The 23,661-nt window shown below is 42.3% G+C and overlaps 1 protein-coding gene across 2 annotated transcripts in view; it reads right to left on the reverse strand.

The window, feature by feature from the left end:
- Positions 1-411: 411 nt before the first annotated feature.
- Positions 412-23,661, reverse strand: part of POLR3E (RNA polymerase III subunit E) — a 49,482-nt gene continuing 26,232 nt past the window's right edge. For both annotated transcript variants that reach the window (XM_067461927.1, XM_067461928.1), the window contains 8 exons: positions 22,257-22,338; positions 20,943-21,002; positions 19,310-19,467; positions 18,182-18,246; positions 13,715-14,196; positions 8,039-8,116; positions 6,786-6,911; positions 412-854 (listed from right to left, as the gene is read on the reverse strand). In XM_067461927.1, coding sequence (XP_067318028.1) covers positions 789-854; positions 6,786-6,911; positions 8,039-8,116; positions 13,715-14,196; positions 18,182-18,246; positions 19,310-19,467; positions 20,943-21,002; positions 22,257-22,338 — 1,117 coding nt within the window. In that variant the 3' untranslated portion in view covers positions 412-788. The remainder of the gene's footprint in view (positions 855-6,785; positions 6,912-8,038; positions 8,117-13,714; positions 14,197-18,181; positions 18,247-19,309; positions 19,468-20,942; positions 21,003-22,256; positions 22,339-23,661) is intronic.

The following is a 23,661-nucleotide window of genomic DNA, read 5'->3' on the forward strand; positions in this document are numbered from 1 at the left end:
TCTCCAATATCTCTTTTTTGGGCAAAATACTTCTGCATGTGGTTGTATCTCAAATTCAGGGATTTCTGCGTAAAATGGATTATCTAGACACATTTCATTCTGTTTTCAGGGCTGGTTACTTCAATAGTATTGGTATTTATCAAGTGTGATACCAATTGCACATAATCCCGGATGGGAAAGTATACATCTGTTGACAGGTGAATTCAATCATGCAAAAAAATAAAAAATAAAAACTCCCCAGAAAACCTAAAAACCTTTCAGGTGTATTGATGTCTCTGCATCCGATTAATTTTCATATTAAAAATGAAATTACAGAAAAATTAATAATGCCCTTCTCCCTAAGTAAGACGAACGTATTCCCAAGGAGGAGCAAAGTTAGAATATTTTCCCACGCCCCCCAAAATCTGGATCTGGAAGTGTAAACTTGCAATTTATTGGCATTAGTTACAAAATAAAATGTTAGATCATGATCTCCTGTTAACATGTGGGTCAGTGTAAGTTTCTGTCATTGCTGTTATTATCAGAACGAGAAGCAAAATACATTAGGAATCCCAAACACTTCGAACAGGCCACGAAGGTCCGCAGTTCCTTCTTCCCGTTCCAGGCTGGCATTTCAGATGCCACACAGATACCACTGGGTCCATCGCTTCCTCCATCCATCGCGAAACCAGTTCTGCCCCATACAAAGGGGAAGCAGGGCCTCGAAGTGGCTTTCTTGCCTGCGTCACTCTTGTCTCTCTCTAGTCTTGGGAGTTAACCTGATGTGACGACAAGCACAGTCCCCTTTGTCAAGACGCTGGCTGTTGCACTGTTCCTTTCAGGTACCACATGCCTCCGTGGCTGACACAGCAGTCCTGGAAGAAAGGCAAAGCTGGTTAGCAGCATTCTTATAAATCTCAATGGATAAAAATAATTCTAGTCCTAATGGCATGCCTCGAAAGCAGTGGTTCTCAACCTTCTCAATGCCACAACCCCTTAATACAGTTCCTCATGTTGCGGTGACCCCCAACCATAACATTATTTCAGTTACTACTTCATAACTGTCATTTTGATACTGTTCTGAATCGTAATATACAGTATATACTAGAGTATAAGCCGACCCGAATATAAGCCGAGGCACTTAATTTTACCACAAAAAAACTGGGAAACCGTATTGACTTGAGTATAAGCCGAGGGTCGGAAATGCAACAGAAACTGGTAAATTTCAAAATAAAAATAGATACCAATAAAATTACATTAATTGAGGCATCAGGAGGTTAAATGTTTTTGAATATTTACATAAAACTAATTTAAGATAAGACTGCTCAGCTCTGATTATAAATAATAATAATAATAATAATAATAATAATAATAACAACAACACTTTATTTGTACCCCGCTACCATCTCCCCAAGGGACTTGGTGCGGCTTACATGAGGCCAAGCACAAACACAACAATACAAGCAATTAAAAACAACATAGACAATAAGATAAACAACATTATCAATAAAACAACACATAATTAAAAACAGCGGGAAGGCCAAATGTTAAGTTAAAATTGGAAATAATGCTGGGACATGAACGGAAGGTGATACTGGTGCTTGTGGAAGGGCATATGAGCAGACTAAACCGTTCTGACTGTCTTCAGTGTAAATGTGCTTGTGTACCCTTCCAATTAAATAAATAGAGTAAAATAATAAATGTAATAATAACAATAAAGTAAAATAATAAATGTAGTAATAATAATAATAATTTATTACGTATTTATAACGGAGTAAAATAATAAATAACCTTGACTCGAGTATAAGCCGAGAGACTTTTTCAGCCCCCCAAAAGGTCTGAAAAACTAGGCTTATGCTAGAGTATATACAGTAAATATCTGATATGCAGGATGTATTTTCATTCACTGGACCAAATTTGAACTGGACGGTGCACGAGACCCCCCTTTTAGCTCTGATTAAAGATTTAGTAAAATGGATTCAATGTGCATAGATCAGGCATGGGCAAACTTTCTAACTTGGGGGCTGCATGGCGGGCCGGAGCTTGGTAGGTGGGCCGGGAGGGAGGGGGTTCTCTCCAAGCCCCCTCCCTGTCCTTCCTCTTCTTTTTTGGAGGCAGAAGGAAGGATGGAAAAATTTTGGATCCCAAAAGGATTGGCCTTGCTCAGGAGGAGATGGTGGAAGGGAGAGGAAAAAGTGTATCCATTAGACCCTGTATTGCCTACTTCTGATATATAATCCTAGAGCTGGAAGAGACCCCCAAGCGACATCCAGTCCAACCCCCTGCCATGCAAGAACGCACAATAAAGGCACTCCTGATAGACGGCCTCTGTGGAAAAGCCTCCAGAGAAAGAGACTCCACCACACTCCAAGGCAGCTTATGCCACTCTTGGACAGCTCTTCTGCTCAGGAAGTTCTCCCTAATCTTTTCAGTCCAATCTCTCTCCCTGCCATTTGAACCCATGGCTTCCTTGCGCCCTGGTCTCTAGAGCAGCAGAAAGTCCGTTTCCCCCCTCCTCCTCAATGGGACACCCTTTGAAATCTAGAAACATGGTTCTCATGTTCTCTCCCAGCTGTCTCTTCTCCCAGCTAAATATCCCCCAGGAGGAAAGGAGGAAGGAAAAAGAGAAGGAAAGAAGAAAGGGAGAAAGAGAATGGTGGAAGGGAATGGAGGGAGGAGGGAGGGAGGAAATAAAAAGAGAGGGGGAAGGAAGGACAAAAGGATGGAAGGGAAGAAAGGGAGAAAGAGGAAGATAAGGAAGGGAGGAAGGAAAGAAAGAAGGAAGGGAGGAAGAGAAGGGTGGAAGGGAATAGAGGGAGGGAGAAAAGACAAAAGGGAAGGAAGGAAAGAAGAGGAAAGAGAGAGGAGGAAGGAGGGAAGAAAGGATAAAAGGGTGGAAGGGAAGGAAGGGAGAAAGAAGGAGATAAGGGAGGCAGAGAAGGAGGAAGGAAAGAGAGGAGGGAGGGAGGAAGAGAAAGGTGGAAGGAAATAGAGGGAGGGAGAAAAGACAAAAGGGAATGAAGGAAAGAAGGAGAAAGAGAGAGTGGGAAGGACTGAGGAAAGAAGGAAGGAAGGATGGAGGGGAAGGAAGGGAAAAAGAGGGAGGGAGAAAAGACAAAAGGGAAGGAAGGAGAGAGAGGGAAGGAGGAAAGAGGGAAGGAAGGATAAAAGGGTGGAAGGGAAGGAAGGGAGAAAGAGGGAGATAAGGGAGGGAGGGAGGAAGAGAAAGGTGGAAGGAAATAGAGGGAGGGAGGAAAGAGAAAAGCTAATGAAGGAAAGGAGAAAGAGAGAGGGAAGGACTGAGGAAAGAATGGAAGGGAAGGGAGGGAAAAAGAGGGAAGGAAGGAAGGGAGGGAGGTAATGAGGAAGGAAAGAGAGAAGGGAGGAAGAGAAGGATGGAAGGAAATGGAGGGAAGGAGGGAGGGAAGACAAAAGGGAAGGAAGGAGAGAGAGAGAGGAGGAAAGAGGGAAGGAAGGACAAAAGAGTTGGAAGGGAAGAAGGAAGAGAGAAAGTGGGAGATAAAGAATAAAGGAAGGAGGAAGGAAAGAGAGAAGGAAATGGAGGGAGGAAAGACAAAAGGGAGGGAAAGAAAGAGAGGGAAGGAGAAAAGAGGGAAGGAAAGACAACAGAGTGGAAGGGAAGGGAGGGAAGGAGGAAGGAAAGAGAGAGAGAAGGAAGGAAGGAAGGAAGGATAGGATGGTGAGAAAAAAGAGGGACTGAGAAAAGAGCCCAAGGGGCCACATCCAGCCTCTGTGCCTGGGTTTGCCCATACCTGGCATAGACCCTTCTAACAGTTTAATATACCTTATGCACACATCTCTATAAACTGCAGGACACCGTGTACCTTGCTTATTGTTTAAGAAGCAAGAACCACAGAGGTAACATGATGAGGGAGAAAGGGAACTCGTTGGGGCTTGCAGGCGACTGCTGATGCTATCTGGGCAATTATAGCAGTCTTCTGAGAACATATGGTGCCTTGGTAGCATTTCCAATAGGAATCGTTTGGCACCGTCTCCTTGGGCAATACCCCAAACACAACATTTAGACCGAGACCTGGTTTGCAGTGTGATTATAAGCAAAAAAGGATTGGCTAACTGGAGCCATTAACCAGGTAACTGTAGTCATGCTGATGTTTTTGCAAGACAAAGGGTGCGCACATGTACTATGAAGATTCTGTTTAAATATTTGTAATTTATTGTACGTGTGTGTTTTGACTGTGTTGAACCTGCCTTGGAGCCATGAGAAGGTAATAAATAAATTGATGATGATGCCAGGCACCTGGTCTTCAATATCGCTTCATCTGTTCATTCCAGGGTCATTTATTTATTTATTTACAAAAGGATATCTTTTACATACAGAGGAAGGAGGATCAGCCGAAGGAAAAATGACCTTCAAAGGTCTCCTAGGGATTTCAGAGAAGGCTTGAAATAACACCTGCCAGCTGGCCCCGGGGCTGCTGCTGCTGCTGCTGCAGGATAAATGAATGCTTTTGAAAGGTGATTCTAATTAAAAGGCTCAAAATATTGATGCAGCAGGGGAAAGTGCGACCGCAATTAAGGAGATGGGCAGCAGCCCTTTGACAAGAACTCTAATAATCGGGCTGAGTGCACTACAGTCAATATCACCTAATTTATAACTGAATGTACGCAAACGTGTCAGCAGTGATGACCATGTCTTGCATACAGAGCAGTGGATTGTTTCATGTGAATTAAATATTCACAGGGATGAATGCTTGGAGTGCGATTGCACACTTTGCATGTAGCTGATGACAGGTTCAATCCCAGAGATCTTTAAGGAGTGGATGGGAATGAGGCCTGAGGCATGGAGAGAGCAATGCAGAGACATGAACAGACTCCATATAAAGCAGTAGGTTCCCAACCTTTTTTGACCAGGGACCTCTTGACCAGGGACCAACTTTGATCAGGGACCGCTCTCCAACATTAGTACCAAAAGGGTTACGAATCATTTTTTGGTCAACTTTAGATTCAGTTTGGTTATTTGGGGGGTGCTGATTCAGAAAACTGCATTCGATACACCACATCAGCTTTAGCTTCTGATACAGAACATATACCATCCAGTAATCGCCATCTGCTCGTCCACAGAAAACCATATTTAATAAGACTTGACACTATAAGAGGGTTTTGCGAGACCAGTTGCTCTCATTGCAACCATGTAGTAGTGGTGAGGCAGTGGACTATATTTTAGTTCTTGTGGACCACTGGTGGCCCACAGAACACAGGTTGGGAATCACTGATATCAAGCGACTTCCAGCTACGTTATGTTGCATCTCCTACTCTTCCCTGCAGGATACCTTCTTTGCTTATCTTCCACCTAATCCATGCTACAAATAGAAAGCAGGGCCACATGTTAAGAGTTGCAACTCTTATCTATACATATATGTGTAAGTCAATGTATTTATGTATGTTGGTTGGTTTGTATCGGAGCTTGATAGATTTGGACCAAACCTGGCCCATGTACGCTTCACTATCTAACTTAAAATGATGGGACTTTGAACTTAAAAACAACAACACTCTTTCAGGACACAAAGTTGAGGAAACGTATGTGTGTGTGTATGTGTATATATAATGTATCCAGAGGAGGGCGACTAAAATGATCAAGGGTCCCTATGAGGAGCAGCATAAGGAGCTGGGCATGTCTAGCCTGGAGAAGAGAAGGCTGAGAGGAGATATGATAGCCATGTATAAATATGTGAGAGGAAGCCACAGGGAGGAGGGAGCAAGCTTGTTTTCTGCTGCCCTGGAGACTAGGACGTGAAACAATGGCTTCAAACTACAAGAAAGGAGATTCCATCTGAACATGAGGATCACCCCTGACTGTGAGAGCCGTTCAGCAGTGGAACTCTCTGCCCCGGAGTGTGGTGGAGGCTCCTTCTTTGGAAGCTTTTAAACAGAGGCTGGATGGCCATCTGTCAGGGGTGATTTGAATGCAATATTCCTGTTTCTTGGCAGGGGGTTGGACTGGATGGCCCATGAGGTCTCTTCCAACTCTTTGATTCTATGATTCTATATGTGTGTGTGTATGTACACACACACACACACACACAGTCAATGATCAGCACTAAGGAATGGATTAGCTGTTGCTAGGTGAAGTGGCCCTCTGTCACACGACTGGGAAAGAAAGGGAGCAAAGCAGTTTGGTTGCTACTAGGTGATGTGTGTATGCGGGGAAAGGGAGGCTATAAGGAAAGAAAGAAAAGAGAAAAAGGAGGGAGGAGGAGAAAGAAAAAGGAGGGAAGGAAAGAAGGAAGAGAAAGGAAAGAAAAAATATATTAGGGGAGGGGAAATAAAAAGAATGGAAGGGAAGAAAGGACAGGCAGACACAGAAAGAAAGAAAGAAAGAAAGAAAGAAAGAAAGAAAGAAAGAAAGAGAAGAGGGAAGGTATATGAGAGAAAGCAAGGAAAAAAGTAAAAAAAAGAAAACACAGGGCGCTTTTACACATCCCTATATTCCAGAATATCAAGTGTGGACTCAGATAACCCAGTTCAAAGCAGATATTGCGGGATTTAATGCCTTGATATTCTGGAATACAGGGCTGTGTGGAAGGGCCCACAGAAGGAGAAGATATATGAGGGAAAAGGAGGGAAGGAGGAAAGCAACAAAGAGCCACAAAGAAAAGGCATACTTGGGCACCACTAGATATATATGCTAGTAATATAGGTAAAAAAGAACCTGATTATTTTAATCCTATGAGCAATTCTACAAGAAAACCAGTTAAATAACACAAGCTCTGCTTCAGGAGGTGGTGGGCATTTCAGGTTTTATCCTCAAGCTTGACGAGTCTTACCTTCAAGATTTTATCCACCTCTTGCTTATCGATGCCGTCTCCATATTCCTGCGCAAGCCGATTCTGGATGACATTTCTACGCACTCTGTAGTTTTTGGAAAAAATATCAAGCAAAATTTGCCTGTGCTTTGAGACCAAGAAAGAGCGAGAAAAGAAGAAACTTCAAGTTAATAGGTTTAAAAAATGGACAGTCAGAGGCACATGAGAAAATCAGTATTAGGATCAAGCATGCAGCTCTGGGATTAAACTAAGATGCCACTAATGAACTATATTTATTTACTATTTATTTAAAACATGAATATTCCGTCCTTCTCACCTTGAAGGGGACTCAGGGTGGAGCACAACATATATACGGCCAACATTCAATGCCATAATATAAAATAAACTATAGGTAAAGGTTTTCCCCAACATTAAGTCCAGTCATGTCCGACTCTGGGGTTGGTGCTCATCTCCATTTCTAAGCCAAAGAGCTGGCGTTGTCCGTAGACACTTCCAAGGTCATGTGGTCGGCATGATTGTATGGAGCACCATTTTGGGAGTTATAGTTCACCCTACACACAGAGACCAGAGACTCCCACCAACAATGGATCTTGACCAAACATGGCACACATACCCAACATGACCAAATTTAAGTACTGGAGGGGTTTCGGGGGGATTAGCCTGGCATGATGTGAGTTGTAGACCACCCACATCCTTATGCATGTTCTTAATGGAACCATTCATAAAACTCAAAAACTGTGACTTTCTCAAATACATAGTGTTACAAATGACAAAATCTCTAACCCAAGCATCACCAGGTACCTAAGCTAGCATAAAAATAAAATACATATGCAAAGGTAAGCATCCTCTTAATATCTGGGCTTAATATTCTTGATGAAATTGTGGATAAATCTAGAAATGGACAGGCACATTCCACTCTTACATCAAAAAGCTTCTCTCATGTCCCTGCATGAGAAGCTGGAGCTGACAGACAGGAGCTCACCCCACTCCCCGGATTCAAACTGCCGACCTTTCAGTCAACGGTCCTGCCAGCACAAGGGTTTAACCCATTGCTCCATTTCCCAAAACTGACCGAAAAGACTCAATTATCCAGGTTCTGGCTATCTAGTGAGCTGAATCCCCTTGACTCTGACAAACAATGCACAAAATGCCACCTCGAATCCTATCTGGGGAGAAAGGTGGGATCTAAATGCAATAAATAGCTAAGTTTGCTGGAGGGGTCATTCCAATGCACAGAGTCCGCCAGAGCTTACCTGGTCAAACATGTCACCGACTTCCCATAGTGCAAAGACCTTTTGTTCATCCGGTAATGCAGCCGTCTGGGGAGGAAACTAAGAACAGGTTGTGCCCGTTAGGATTATTGGCTTTAGGGCATTAAAATATACAGAACAGGAAAAAGGCTAATTCAATTAAGATTTTGCATTGGTCCATTGCATGCAGAAGGGAGAACATAAGTTTTTAGATTCTCAGCGTGAACCAAAGGCAGAGAAAAACAATATTGTGACAGAACACAAAGGATCTTGGGGAGATCCTTTGTTAGGAGGTATTAGCCCCCCTTCCTAGGGGGATCCAGGCAGCATCAAGCCAGACTTTGAAGCTGCAAGGCCATTAAATGCTAATCCAGGTGGCCAATTTCAACATTCACACTTGCCCCAAGCAGACAAGAGTTCTTTCTCCCACCCTGGACATTATTCAACATATATATAAACCTCACTTGTCTAGTTTCCAACAGACCTCACTACCACTGAGGATGCTTGCCACAGATGTGGGCGAAACATCAGGAGAGAACGCTTCTGGAACATGGCCAGACAGCCCGGAAAACTCACAGCTACCCAGTGATTCTGGCTATAAAAGCCTTATACAACACACAAAACAATATGATCACAACAGCAATGGGATCCACATTAACCACGACCCATTCAGATCCAAGACAATTTTACTCTGTTTACATGTCCCATGTGGACAGATTTTAGACACAGCACGAGCTCATGTCATGTCCTTTCTAGTTCAGCCCAAACGTTACACCAAACAGGTGCGCAGGGAAAAAAACAGGTTTTGAACTGAATCACAGCTTCAGCGCTCCAATTTGTTGGCCTGATAATCTTATTTCTGCTGTCATTCTCATTCACGAACGAGGAGAAATCAAATACTGGAAACCTTCCCTACTAAGTTTTTAAAAAATACTATTTTCACCTAGTGGCGCAGTAGGTTAAACCACTGAGCTGCTGAACTTGCTGACCGAAGGGTTGCCGGTTTGAAACCAGGGAGCAAAATGAGCTCCCGCTGTTATTTTTATTTATTTATTTACTATATTTCTATACCGCCCTTCTCAGTCCAAGGGTGAATCAGGGCGGTTTAAACCCCAGCTTCCGCCAACCTAGCAGTTCGAAAACATGTAAATGTGAGTACTGTATTTTCTGGCGTATAGGATTATTTATTTATTTATTTATTTATTTACTTGCAGTATTTATATTCCGCCCTTCTCACCCCCCAGGGGACTTAGGGCAGATTACAATGTACATATACATGGCAAACATTCAATGCCATTTAGACATACAACATAGATAGACAGACACAGAGGCAATTTAACATTCCAGTTTTCCGGCTTCATGAGGGTATGCTTGGTTCCGGCCACAGGGGGAGCTGCCACTTCACCGCCCACTTGTGACACCGCATCCTTTGATGGAGTACTTCCTCATTTTTCTGCATGCTGCTGGAAGGTTTTATGGTGTCATAAATTAGTTAAATTAGCCTCTCCACATAAAGTGGTACCTAAATATCCTGCTTGACAGATGCAACTGTCTTTCAGGCTGCATAGGTTGACAGCAAGCTAGACTATTAATGGTCAGGAGCTTAATCCGACCCGGGTTTCAAACTGATGACCTCTTAGTAGTGATTTAATGCAACTGGCTACTAACTAGCTGCCCGGTCCCTAATTTTATGGCTTGATTGGCTGCTTAACAAACTATTTACTTGATGCCTGTAGTTTGGACATTGTAATGGTCCAGAGTTGTATCTGAACCCCCTTGATAGCCTAGTTTAGACACAATAGAGAAGTTATGTTTTGTGCCTTTGAGCAGAAGGGGAACTTTAAATGCCCTTAGAGTTAGCTTGGGACAGCGTCCAGGGATTTCGATGGGAGGAAATGGGATGTACCCTAGCTGTCCACATATCTGGGGTATAAAATCAAATGAAAGGTAATACATGAATAGCAGAAATCATGTTTTTCTCTTATGCTTGAGCAGTCGGTAGACAGACAACGGTTCAGACTGCCTTGGTTGTTTTTCATATTCCATCATCTCAACATTCCCTTTTCTGTGACGTCAGTGACTATGGAAGAGAAGCTCCATCTTGTAAACACAGACATTTAGTCGAAACCTTTACAGCAAGCCAAAACAGCGATTAAAAACAAAACCTATCTCTCTCTCTCTCTCTCTCTAGGTTTACAGAGCAATTATGCATGATGATTTTTCATGGGCATCACAGCAAATTATGGCACCAAAATATCAACACTGGCTCACGGTGATGTCTGAATATAAGGTCCTTCTACTCACAGCGCTTAACGTTTATTACCTATTTTACAAGAAAACACAACAAAATCTTCCCTTGTCAGACAAGAAGAGAAATAAAGGAATGGGCAAAGAAATACAGCTTTAGCACAGCATGGCCGATTCTAAGGAGGAAGCCGATGGTCTTTGATTATAGTTTAAAATAGAGAAGGGCTTTCTGCTTGCCATGGTTTATTTTTTGAACCACAGGAAAGACGTCGAAATCAATGGTTCAGCTTCTCAAAAGGTCTGCCTTAAAAGGAAACTCTGATTAAAACCTGTCTTTTCACTTTCAAGCAGAAAAACAGGAAAGACAGAAAATCTGCCTCACCCAGGATTTTTGCAGGTGTGCATACTTTCATTTCAGATTCAGTGAGATATATGAAGAAAGCTATTTATCTGGATTCAAGAAATAGTTTTCTAAGATCTACAGAGACACTCGCAGGAATACCTCAGCAAGCGAGAGTCCAAAGGTGGCAGGCTAAAACCCAGAACCTCAATCAGTGGCTTATGGTGCACCACTCCAAAAAAAATTGGCTCACATATATAAAAATACTTCCGATAAATGCTGGATAGGCTGCCAACAAGTAGGTACATTTTACCACATGTGGTGGGCATGTAAAGAAACTACGAAATACTGGACATTGGTCCATGAGGAGACACAAAAAATATTGAAAAGGTCATTCAAAAAGAAACCAGAGTACTATTTGCTAGGTTTTACTGATTTGGAGTTACAGCCTAATGAAAACGAAGATAAACTATTCACATATATCACTACGGCGGCAAGAATAACTTTAGTGAAATTTTGGAAACAGGATAAAATCCCAGATACTGATAAATGGTTGGACAAGATAAGAGAAGTAAGAGAAATGGATGAACTAACTTTCTTTCTTAAAAAGAATACCGGGAAACTGATAAAGAGGACTGATTGGGCCCTCTTTCAAGACTATGACAAACTCAGAAGAGAACAAGAGGAAGCTGATTTTTGAAAAAGAACCAAAAAAATAATGAGACTAAGAACCTGAAGATGGAATGGAAGTCAATTTTTATTTTTTTATCTTATTTTTCTCTTTTTCTTTTTGGAGCTGTTTTTGTTTGCTAATAGGTGTTATACTATTATTCCTACTTTTCTATCTCCTTCTAGTTATTCCCCCTCTTTCCATGTAACTTTATATAACCTTAATAAAAATTATATTTAAAAAAATCAGTGGCCTATACCAAATGAGAGACTCCTTCCTGGGCACACAGAAGAAGGGGCAATTTGGAAGGTGTTAAAAAAGACTGCGTTCTGGCACCACGAGATGCAGAGCCAACCTTAAGAAAAGGGGTCACAAAGTGGAGTCCACGACATGTGGGTGTGGAGAAGAGCAAACCCCAGACCACCTATTACAATGCAGCCTGAGCCCTGCCACATGCACAATGGAGGACCTCCTTATAGCAATGCCAGAGGCACTCCAAGTGGTCAGCTTCCGGTCAGAGGACATTTAATATAATGGCAAGTTTTCAAACTTTGTGGGGTTTTTGTAATGCATTACAACTGTACCCTTGATTTGCTCCTGATACGATAAATAAACAATAAATAAATCTGGATTGTAACCTCCAGAATTCCCTTGTCAGCATGGCAAAATTTTGAAAGTTATAGTTCGCAAAGGAATTCCTTGAACTCTGCATCTAGCACCAAAGGCAATAATTTATGGGGATTTATGGGGAACAATATAAACATTTTCCCATCTTAAAATACACCTGAGAGGCTGATGAAACAGTCATTCCTTTCTGACACAATGCTGCTTCTAAGTCATGCTCAGCTTATTCATGTCTGGCTAGACGAGTAATTTTCAAACATTATTATTACAAACAGACATTCTTGCTCAGTTACCTTTTTTATGGCAAGACAATATTCGTTCAATTCAAGCAAACTCCTTGAATTATGCCTTGGATGCGGCTTTGCTTCTGATCAAACAGAATGGCTTTGGAATCTCTTTATTTTGCGACAGGAAGACAGAAGTGGAAAGGTAGAAACCAGGCAAAATTTAGCACACGCTGGAAACTTTTTCTCCACTTGTATTAAGCCTTGGTATGTTCTGGACTCCCGACAGATAACTGATTACCATTATAAACAACGGCAAAGGAAGTTGGTGCCTCTTGTACAAAACAGCAAAATCAAGTTTTGCTTTTTGGATTCCCTTCCCCTCATTCAATATGTTCAAGCCGTGGATGGTTGAATCCATAGTCTGCATGTAAAGTGGGGCTAAATGACTCATGGAACTCAAGATGCCAGAAGGCTTGTATCAGAGCTTTCCAAGCTTTTCATGTTGGTGACACACTTTTGAGATATGCCTCCTTTCACGGCACGGTAATTCAGTTTTACTAGCAAACGGAGGTTACACCAACCCCTTAAAAGGGTTTTATACAATATATATGGCATATAACATATATGTATATAACATATATGTATATATGGCATATAACATATATATGTATTATATATACCGTATATTCTCGAGTATAAGATGAGTTTTCAGCCATTTTTTAAGGCTTGAAAAATCCCCCTTGGCTTATACTCGAGTCAAAGTTAGGGTTAAACAAGCTTATTTTCGGGGTTGTTGTAGGTTTTTCAGGCTATATGGCCATGTGCTAGAAGCATTCTCTCCTGACGTTTCGCCTGCATCTATGGCAAGCATCCTCAGAGGATGCTTGCCATAGATGCAGGCGAAACGTCAGGAGAGAATGCTTCTAGCACATGGCCATATAGCCCGAAAAAAACTACAACAAGCCAGTGATTCCAGCCATGAAAGTCTTCGACAATACAGGCTCATTTTTGTTTGTATGAAGTACAGCTGAAGCATCTTCCGCAGAGTCCATTATTAACATGACAACACAAAGTTGTGTAAATGTCCAAAACAGTCACTAGGTGGCATTTAGAAAAATTCAGGACCCCAACATAGAGCTAAAGGGCCCCCATTTGGAGTCAGGACCAACAATTTAAGAAGTGGAGGAGACAACCTGCCTCTGGAATTCCAAGCCTTTGATCTCATTAGAACTTTTCTAGGTATGAAGCTACCTGACACTTCTATGACCTCAGAGCAGCGAAGCCAACAGGCTGTCTGAAAGATTAGGCCCACAAATACACATTACAGCTGTTGTTCTGTATAGTGGCTGGCATCATGTTGTGCCTGGTAATGGTGATATAGCCGGACCCTTCTCCAATCTAGTGCATGAGGCACATAAATAATGTATTTAGGGGGCACAGGATTCTGTATGATGGAGGGAAAGAACCCTAAATCTACACTGCCCAGAAGAGGACAGAAACAGGCACAAGGGAAACTGGCATACACCATTGCAACACATAATAATAATTAGTAGCAAAATAAGAGCACTTACAGGCACCATGATTTGCTTGCAGCCCAGGTCCAACACCATGTCCTGCAACGTTTTGTCTGAAATGCCGCTAAACAAGAGGTTCCCAGGAGGAAGGCTAGCCACGTGGAGATTAAACAAGCGTTTCAGCTCGTTCAGGGTTAGGACATACTGTCTCCTAAACGTTGCCACCAAAAAGGCTCTCAGTTCCTGAGTGACCCTCTCCTGGACTGGCAAGTGGCCATTTAAGGAGTCCACTGAGTTCTCTTCCAAATGGATACCGTTGGCCAGTCCGTTATTCAGGCCATCACAGACCGATGTATCCATTGGCTCCTCGTCGCTCAGGGGCTCCTCCTTTATGTGGACCCCAAGAACGTCCATCGGGCAGAAGGCTTGGCTCTCGGCCTTCCGCTTCCGAAAGTCTTGCTCCAGTTGCCCATAGCTCTGCTTGACTTTTGCAATGGCCAGGTTGACCCTCTGTTCTCCGGAAACCAGCAACGGAGCAGCTACACATAAAAAAGAATGTATTTATTTATTTATAGTATTTATATTCCACCCTTCTCACCCCGCAGGGGACTCAGGGCAGATTACAATGTACATATACATGGCAAACATTCAATGCAGTAGACACACAACATATATAGACAGACACACAGAGACCATTTAACATTCCAGCTTTTTCATGAGGGTATTTTGGCCACCAGGGGAGCTGTTGCTTCATCGCCCATTTGTGACACTGATGAAGTATTTCCTCATTATTGGCATGCTTGCTGGAGATTTTTATGGCATCGTAAATTAACCTCCCCGCATAAGCGGTACCTAAATTTCCTACTTGACAGATACAACTGTCTTCCGGGCTGCAAAGGCCGACAGCAAGCTACACAAATTGGTCGGAAGCTCACTCTGACCCAGGCTGGCTTCGAACTCATGACCTTTTGGTCAGTAGTGATCTTAATGCAACTGATTCCCAGCCAGCTGCGCCACAGTCCCGGTGCAAATACACAAGAACAGGTATGGATGAATCTGGGCAAAGAACCTGACATATTAAGCTGAATTAAATTAGTTTACTCAAGTGTACCATAACTCATAATAGTGGTTTGATCATAGCAGCTCTAGGCCTGGAGCTACACTGTCATATAACAGTTTTAGAATACAGATTAACTGCATTGAAAAGTTTCATCTATGCAGACGATTGTGCCATCACCACTCAAGCAGGGAGCTTTGAAATGGTTGAACAGACGCTCTCGACATTTTTGGTGCTCTTACTGCCAATTACAGGGAAAACTAACTGATTTCTAATCCATATAATATGCAGACATGTGCTTTTCATCTCAAGAGCAGACAAGCATCTCGAGCTCTGAGGATTACCCAGGAAGGAATCCCACTGGAGCATTGCAGCACTCCAAAATACCTGGGAGTTACTGTGGACCATGCTCTGACTCATAAGAAGCACTACTTGAATATCAAGCAAATGGTGAGTACTATAAATAATATTGTACAAAAGCTGTCTGGCACAAACTGCATTATATGGCAGCGTAGATCCAGTTTGGGAAACACACAAACAAGGTCTGAATCCAAAAGAGCCTTCTAACTCATATTGTGCAGCAACAGATAACTGAGAGGAATATTGACTCTGATAATGGAGGCTGTACACTGCCTGCATGACTAGAAGCCATGAACAGAGAACTAGCTAAAAAGCATGAACTGATGCCCATCCACTACTCAATTTATTTATTAATAGAATTGTGTGCTCTTCAAGAAAGCCAGTACTAATCTAGGATCTCAGACGCTTTGGGTGGGGTGGGAAAAAAGGGCAATGCAAGCAACTGTCTCATTTACTTAAAGTAATCCAAGTGCAAGGGGAGGGGTCATTTGCATGTTCCAATGAGCTACAATTTGCCTCACTTTCCATAACCAGTGCATCATCCAGTAATTAAGGGCCTCTACAAAAAACCCTAGGATTGTAGCAAAGATTCTCATCCAGCTTGCTTCTCGGCCACAACTTGCATGAATGCATTATAAGTAACCTTGGTTATCCATAATGACTTTCATTGTTTATTAAATGCAACCCCCCCCCCCAAAAAAAACCCCAAGTCGCATCCAAAAAAACAGGGCGACTGGGATTTTAAGAGGAGGGGAAGGTGGAACAATATTTAGTTATTTTTTAATTTACTATTAAAAGGCAATTTTAGAGAAAATTTGGGTGGCTTTTTTCAAGCCATTGTGTCTCCATTCCCACCACCTTAATCATTGTGTTGTCGAAGGCTTTCATGGCCGTAATCCCTGTCTTGCTGTGGGTTTTCCAGACTGTCTGTCCACGTTCCAGAAGCATTTTCCCCTGACTTTTCTCCCACATCTATGGCAGGCCTCTTCAGAAGTTGTGAGGTATGTTGGAAACTAGGCAAGAGAGATTTATATACCTGTGGAATAATGTCCAAGGTGGGAGAAAAAACTTGTCTGCCTGAAGCAAGTGTGAATGTTGCAATTGGCCAGCTTGATTAGCACTGAATGGCACTTTAGCTTCAAAGCCTGGGGAATTCCGGATAGGAAACAATCAGAGCCAGCTGATGGTGTTTATGGAAGATCTTTCAACAATATAGAAAGTGTTATTTTGTGTCACTATGCCTGACATTGTTTAATTGTTATTTTGGAAGCTCTAGTTTCACTGTGTTGACAAAGTATTGAAAACTTATCTTTTATTTATGAACAGTCTCTAATTAATCGTGTGAATGTTCTCATGTTACATTCAATGTAGAAATTCTGGGAACATAGAAATTGCGATTTGCAGTCTACAGTTGTTGTAATTATTGGCATAGTACCATCAGTATGCAATGTACGACTTCTACAAAACCTTTGCTTGCTCCCCTCCAGAAAGAGAAAGTAATGGAATTAAGAAAACTGGAACCATCCCTACAAAAAAAAAGTGGTGACTGTGTATGTTAACTAATTTCCTTGGAGAGGATTTTGAAGTCTATAACAAAAGCAACTACCAAGATCCAGATCCTGTTGGTTTTACCTGACGACTTCCAAAGACAGAAGAATGTCAAGGCACAATCCCAAAGGAGCTGAAGAACAAAGCCCTCGATGCATAAACGCCCAGCACATATGTGCAACGCAGACTCCTTGAAATCAGGGCTGCCACTTAGACTGCTAATCGCCTTTCAGACTGCCCAGCTAGTAATCCTTCCAAGCAGATTTTGGATGGGAAGAAAAGCAGGAAGGGCAAAGGGAAGGGGAGGGGGGGAAGCAAGGTCCATTCATGCTCTCTGTGGGCTAATTCCTCTTATCGTTTCCAGAGTCTGGAAAGAAGCCAAATGCTGAATTTGAGATTGCTATGTTCACTTAATGTGAATTCTTTACTCAACTGTCTCGGACTCACTCTTGTTTTTTTCTACTTCCCAAATCTCTCCTTCAAGCTTCATGATGAAAGAAGAATGTCTTTGGAGACCTCACCTGTTCCCTCATCTGGAAGAGTCTTTGGGGCAAAAGACTGGTTGCTAAACCAGTTTAAAGAGCTGATATGACTGTTATTTTAAACGAGCTTGGTTCACTTCATGAAAAAATATTCATGAATTTTCCTCTCGCCTCCCAGGAAGGGTGTGCCAATGTGCTAAGACATCTAGTCGAAAAAAACTAGTTTTTCCAGTCCCAACATTTGGGAACAAAATAATAATAATAATTTTGTGCAAAAAAAAAGTATTGCACATAATATAGTGCTTTACATTTTTATTTTTTTTGCACAAAAACAATGTCATGAAATTTTCACAAGTACTAGAAATATGAAAAATCACCAAATGTGTGTGAAGAACCCTTTCACAAACTAATCGGTTGGGGAACAAATTTTGGTTTCCTTCCTGCACATAAAGATTTACATGCCTCCTAGCTCAGATACAACTACTTTGGAAATGTGATTTCTATTTCCTGTGCTGGTCTATGACCGAAATAAATGATTTGATTTGATTGATTTGATTTGAACTACTTTGGTTCAATGAACTGTGTGTTATTTCAGTCTCCATCTCTATTGGAATCCCATTTCACACTACAGGAGCCCCCAGTGGCCCAATGGGTTAAACCCTTGCGCCAGCAGGACTGGAGACTGACAGGTCGCACGTTCAAATCAGGGGAGAGCGTGGATGAGCTCCCTCTGTCAGCTCCAGCTCCCCATGTGGGGACATGAGAGAAGCCTCCCACAAGGATGGTAAAACATTAAATCAGGCTATACCCTGGGCAACGTCCTTGCAGACGGCCAATTCTCTCACACCAGAAGCGACTTGCAGTTTCTCAAGTCGCTCCTGACACCAAAAAAATAAAAATAAAATAACACTACTCCTTTCTTAGACCATCATTTCCTCTGCTGTTTGATCAGAGAAACTGTGGCATGAGGGATCCCTGTAAACAAGAGTCTTGTACTAAAATATAGAAATAAAAGTCCATGTAAATGTAATGCAAAGCTGCAATAAAGCCTTAAAGAAAAGATTGAGATTCCTTTACCAGCCTGAGAAGCCTGTTTCTTTGGCGCCATGTGTTCTTTTGCCAGGTTATACACCTTCTCTAACCTGAAGAAAAGACAGAAATGTATGTTACTTGTTGTTTCCAATTCATTATTATCCTAAAGTGAACCTATCACAAGGTTTTCTTGAACAGATTTGTTCAGAGGCGCTTTTGCGTTTCTGAAATTCAGAGGGTAGGACTTGGCCAAAGCTGCCCATTTAAACCCTGGTCTCCAGAGTCATAACCCAGCACTCAGATCACTACACAACACTACACAAACACACACACATCCTTATCAGTTAATTGATCTAATTCAAAACACCATAATGATACTCTGGAAAATATAAACCACTCATCCTTAAAATTATACCCACTTTCCCTGCCGAAGAGCTTTGTTCAGAAACTTCCTCACTGATTGAATTGCCATAATTTTCTTGACATTTTCTTATGGGTGCCTTAAGTACCTCCCCACTTAAGCGGTACCTATTTATCTATTCACACTGCTGTTTTCGAAACTGCTAGGTAGGCAGAAGCTGGGCTAAAGGCCAGGAGCTCACCCTGACCCAGGCTTCGAACTGGTAACCTTTTGGTTGGCAAGATTTACTGCCATTGGTGGTTAACCTGCTGTGCTAAAGCCCAACCTACTAGGGATAGAAATCACGTAGCTGATTTTTCATTCATTGGTGAAGACTCCAGAAGAGAAAATAAATGCTCCCAAATGGGGGAAGATGGGACTTCCGTCCCTCAAATGGGAGAACTGTATCTAAGTGGCAGAGACCTCCACCAAAAACCATCCTTCCCTGTTTATTTTAGTCAAAAATCCATTTAAAGACTGAACCTCAACCATGATTAATATTCTGGTCACCTCCAGTTTTATTATAAAGGACTGGTGGGGCTCCAACAGAGTTCCAAGGCTGGAGAAAATGTCCCCAGAACTCATGGAAAATACCCGTCTACATGAACCCACAGACATTTGAGTAGCACTTTGATGCGCTCTGTTTGGCCAAACCAATGGCTCTTCAAATCAATCTGCCAATTTAGGGCCACTGCCAAGCTTCACGTTGCTCGCTCTCCACAGCACCCCCCTCCTCACCCTGTTCCCTGGGAAAGGTAAATCAAACCATTTACTTGGCCTGGATCCCCATCCAGAGCATCTGCTGCCTTTGGACCACGTCCGGATGCTTCCTGACAAAATCCTCGTCGTACTGGAGCTTGAATTCCCAGCCTCTGTTTATCCTCAGGAAAGACATGTGCTCCAAGAAGTCCTTCACATCCTCTGGGCCAAGCTAGAAAAAAAGCAAGTATTTGTCAGAAATATTAAAAATTAACTAATTTTGGTTACAAAAATGTGAGTCAAGCGGTGAAAAGGTTAAATGGATGCAGTGACTCAATATAAGCAGGTGTGCCTGTTGCTTAGCAATGCCTCAGTCTGAGAGGACTCTCAGTGTGAGAGAAACCTCTCTGTATGAGAGATTGCCTCAGTGAGAGAACACCTCAGTCTGTGAGAAGGCTTCTCCGTGAGGCAGGCCTTAAAGTCTACGAGTAGGTTGAGCGTGACAAGGTCTGTTGTGAGAAGCTTCGGCAAAAGAAGCCTCAGGTTGAAGACCTCATGTGTAAAGCTACTGTGTGAAGATCCTGAGTAAGATTGGTGTGAGAGGAAGCTCTGTGGGAGTGAAGCTGTTTATCTGCATGAGAAAGAAGCCCAGCGTGGAAGCAAAGAAGGAAGTATAAAGAACTTAACATGTGTTTTGGAAAGCTAGTTCTTGTAACTAGTGCAACCATATTATTTTACTACAAAGAAAAGCCTCCTAATGAAGAGATAACATTGGTCTATGTGTTTTTGTACTTTTGATCACTTTGGGCTACTGATGCTGGGTCACGTTGCTGCTAATAAGTTACTCTGCTATACATTTATGGGGAGGGTCTTTTGTTAATAAGGCTACTCGCTCAACAGTATTTATGTTTATACAAGCAGTCCCCATGTTACAAACAAGATAGCTTCTGTAGGTTTAACTTGAATTTGTATATAAGTAAGAGCAGGTACATTTTTAAGTGTAACTCCAGCCAAATAGATATATATCCCCATGATAATTTTCAGGACTGCATAGATTTCCCTCACTTTCTGTTGTCTCAGCCCTATTCTTAACTATGAGTCATTCATAAGTTGGATTTTGTAACTCAAGAGACTGACTATATACTGATGTAAAGTATATTTCATTGGTTGATTGGAATAATAACCAAGAGCCTTATGTGATCAGCAACCCTTCACAGCATCCAAGTGAGCTCTCAAATATCAGAAATGGAAACCTGAACTGGGGAAAAGCCTACTCCCACTTTGTAGATCAATGGAAGTCTCAACCAGATCTTCTGAGGTGTGAATTCCTACAAGAACTAGAGCTTTTTTTGTTTTGTTTAAATCAGTGGTTCTCAACCTTTGGGTGTCCAGGTGTTTTGGCCTACAACTCCCAGAAATCCCAGCCAGTTCACTAGCTGTTAAGATTTCTGGGAGTTGAAGGTCAAAGCATCTGGGGACCCACAGGCTGAGAACCACTGGTTTAAATGAATCCAAATCGGAATGGGGTGCTCTACACAGAATACCTAGACATAGACTTCATCTGACATCTTTCCTGAAACTTCCCATTTGGGTGAACCACAAGATTTTGTCGTATTTGGGATATTTTGAAGATTGGGTCTGGAGACAGACAGTTCGAGTAGAACATCAAGCCTGAACCCCATTCAATTCACTGTAAAAGAAACGTACTTTTGTAACCGTTGCGACTTCTTTCCGTACAACCCAGCGGTCTTGTGTGAACTTCCACATCTGAGAAGAGATAGTTTAAATTATATACACACACACATAAAACTTTGACACGTTTACTTGGCTTATTTTAGGGCAAGGATGTGGAAAATCTTTCTCTTCCAATATTTTGGCCCAGAATTAGTCTCCACTCACCATCATGAGTAGGAAGAAGCAGCTGTCAGGGAATGTATGTCCATAACTAGACTAGAGACCCTTTCTCTATATGACATGAAACAATCAGGTCACATATGACTTGTAATAAGTAAGCAAACATATTTGGAATCTCCCATGAAACTAACATGCATCCAGGGATGACATTTTCTTTCACTGAGCCCATTTTCTTAGTAAAGGTAAAGGTTTCCCCTTTGACATTATGTCTAGTTGTGTCCAACTCTGGGGAGCGATGTTCATCTCCATTTCTAAGACGAAGAGCCGGCATTGTCCGTAGTCACCTCCAAGGTCATGTGGCCAGCATGACTGCATGAAGCACCATTACCTTACCATTACCTTGATCTACTCACATTTGCATGTTTTCGAACTGCTAGATTGGCAGAAGCTGCGGCTAACAGCAGGAGCTCACCCCGCTCCATGGATTCGAACTGCTGACCTTTCAATCAGCAAGTTCATCAGCTCAGCGGTTTAACCCGCTGCACCAGCACAGGCTCTCCAGTTTTCTTATCCTTTCCATTTAAATAAGTCTATGCCTATTTAATATACTGGGGTTAGTTGAAAAGGCAAGTTTATCTCCTCTCGCAGCCCTCAGTTTTATTGTTTATTCACAACAATATAGGATTCTGGAGGTAGTTGAAACTTACCTGCCTATTTTACAGAGATGCACATAAAAATCTCACCTAGACAGAGAACGAGGAAGAAACCGAAGGAATGTTTCACTATCAGTTAAGTAAGGTATACTTATACCAGGTATGGGCAAACTTGGGCCCTCCGTGTGTTTTGGATTCCAACTCCCACAATTCCTAACAGCCTCAGGCCCCTTCCTTTTCCCCCTCAGCCGCTTAAGCGGCTGAGGGGGAAAAGGAGGGGGCCTGAGGCTGTTAGGAATTGTGGGAGTTGGAGTCCAAAACACACGGAGGGCCCAAGTTTGCCCAGGCCTAATCTATATTGATAGTGACTGGCAAGACATTCCTGAATTTGTGGTGTGATTTTTCTTGCCAGCCCCACCTGGAGAAGCCAAGGATTGCTCCTGCAAAGTATATGTCCTTCCAATGAACTACAGCCCAAGGGAGAGTCAAGATAATAGATGTCTTTCATACTCACCACAAAATCTCTTCCGCGGCAAAGAACTTCTGCTGGGACTCCGCTGTGTGGGCTGGAGGTGTCCTTTGGGTAGAGGACATCGCTGTTTGTGAAGATAAAGCCTTGTGAGTTGCAGCTCCTTGTGTTATTAATACAATGGCTCCAGGCACCTGCTCGGTGGCACCATCTCATTCAGCCTGGATTAGAAACTGCTCGAATATCTCAAAAGAGAACTCAAAGCCCCTTTTTAAATGTAATTTTGATGCTGTTGCTTGTTGCTGATGTTTTGGTTTTATTTTGCTGTAATATGTTGTCTGGGCTTGGCCTCATGTAAGCCGCTCCGAGTCCCCATTGGGGAGATGGTAGCGGGGTATAAATAAAGATTATTATTATTATTGATCAATTACACTTTAAGGGATTTTACAAAGCAAATAGTACATTAAAACTGGTCATGTCAGGCCTGGCAGGGATACATACAAAATGCACTCAAGAGGGGGAGAAAAACTCAAAAGGACCTTTTTTATATACATTATTTTATATTGTTTCAAAATCTAAACACTGCACCTACTTCTCAAAGCTTGGAAAGCTTTTTTTTTAATGCTCATACCTTCCAAAATTTCAATTTTGTCTTGAGCAATATCAGAAAAACATCTAAAGCCTGCTATTTTATGCACAGAAGCCCTGGAATGTATGGACTGGGTTTAAGAAAGCCTTCGAAAAAGCCACAAAATGGGTTTCCTCATAAGCGCGGTTGGTGGGGATGAGGGACAGGGCCTTCTTAGTGGTGGCCCCTCGGTTGTGGAACTCCATCCCTAGCAACATCAGATCAGCCCCCTCTCTCTTAGCCTTCAGGAGGAGAGTCAAAACCTGGCTCTGGGACCAGGCTTTTGAAAAATAGGGCAGCGCAGTAATCTTAATGTAGAATTATGTGCAATAGATCACAGAATGGCTTTAGACCTTGGACTCTGGATGGGGTATTTTAACCTTGAATGTATTTTAATCATGTTTATTATGTTGTAATTTTATTTAGGTGATTTTTGTATGTTTTGAGGCACTGTGTAGGTACCATTTGGAAGCTGCCTTGAGTTCCCCCCGGGGTAAAGAAAGGCAGGGTATAAATAAGGTAAATAAATAAATTTACTGGTAATAATTACATCCCGTTTAGACTACTGCAATGCTCTCTACGTGGGGTTGCCTCTGAAGACTGCCCAGAAGCTTCAATTAGTCCAACGAGCGGCAGCCAGATTGCTAACAGGTACATACGACCCCTCTGTTGCGCCAGCTCCACTGGCTGCCAATTAGCTTCCGAGCACAATTCAAAGTGCTGGTTTTGACCTATAAAGCCCTAATCGACTCCGGCCCAGTTCACCTGTCCGAACGGATTCTCCCCTACGAACTATCAAGGTTACCAAGATCTTCCGGAGGG

The sequence above is a fragment of the Anolis sagrei genome, chromosome Y (genome assembly GCF_037176765.1).
Source record: "Anolis sagrei isolate rAnoSag1 chromosome Y, rAnoSag1.mat, whole genome shotgun sequence".
Taxonomy (NCBI): Eukaryota; Metazoa; Chordata; class Lepidosauria; order Squamata; family Dactyloidae; genus Anolis; species Anolis sagrei.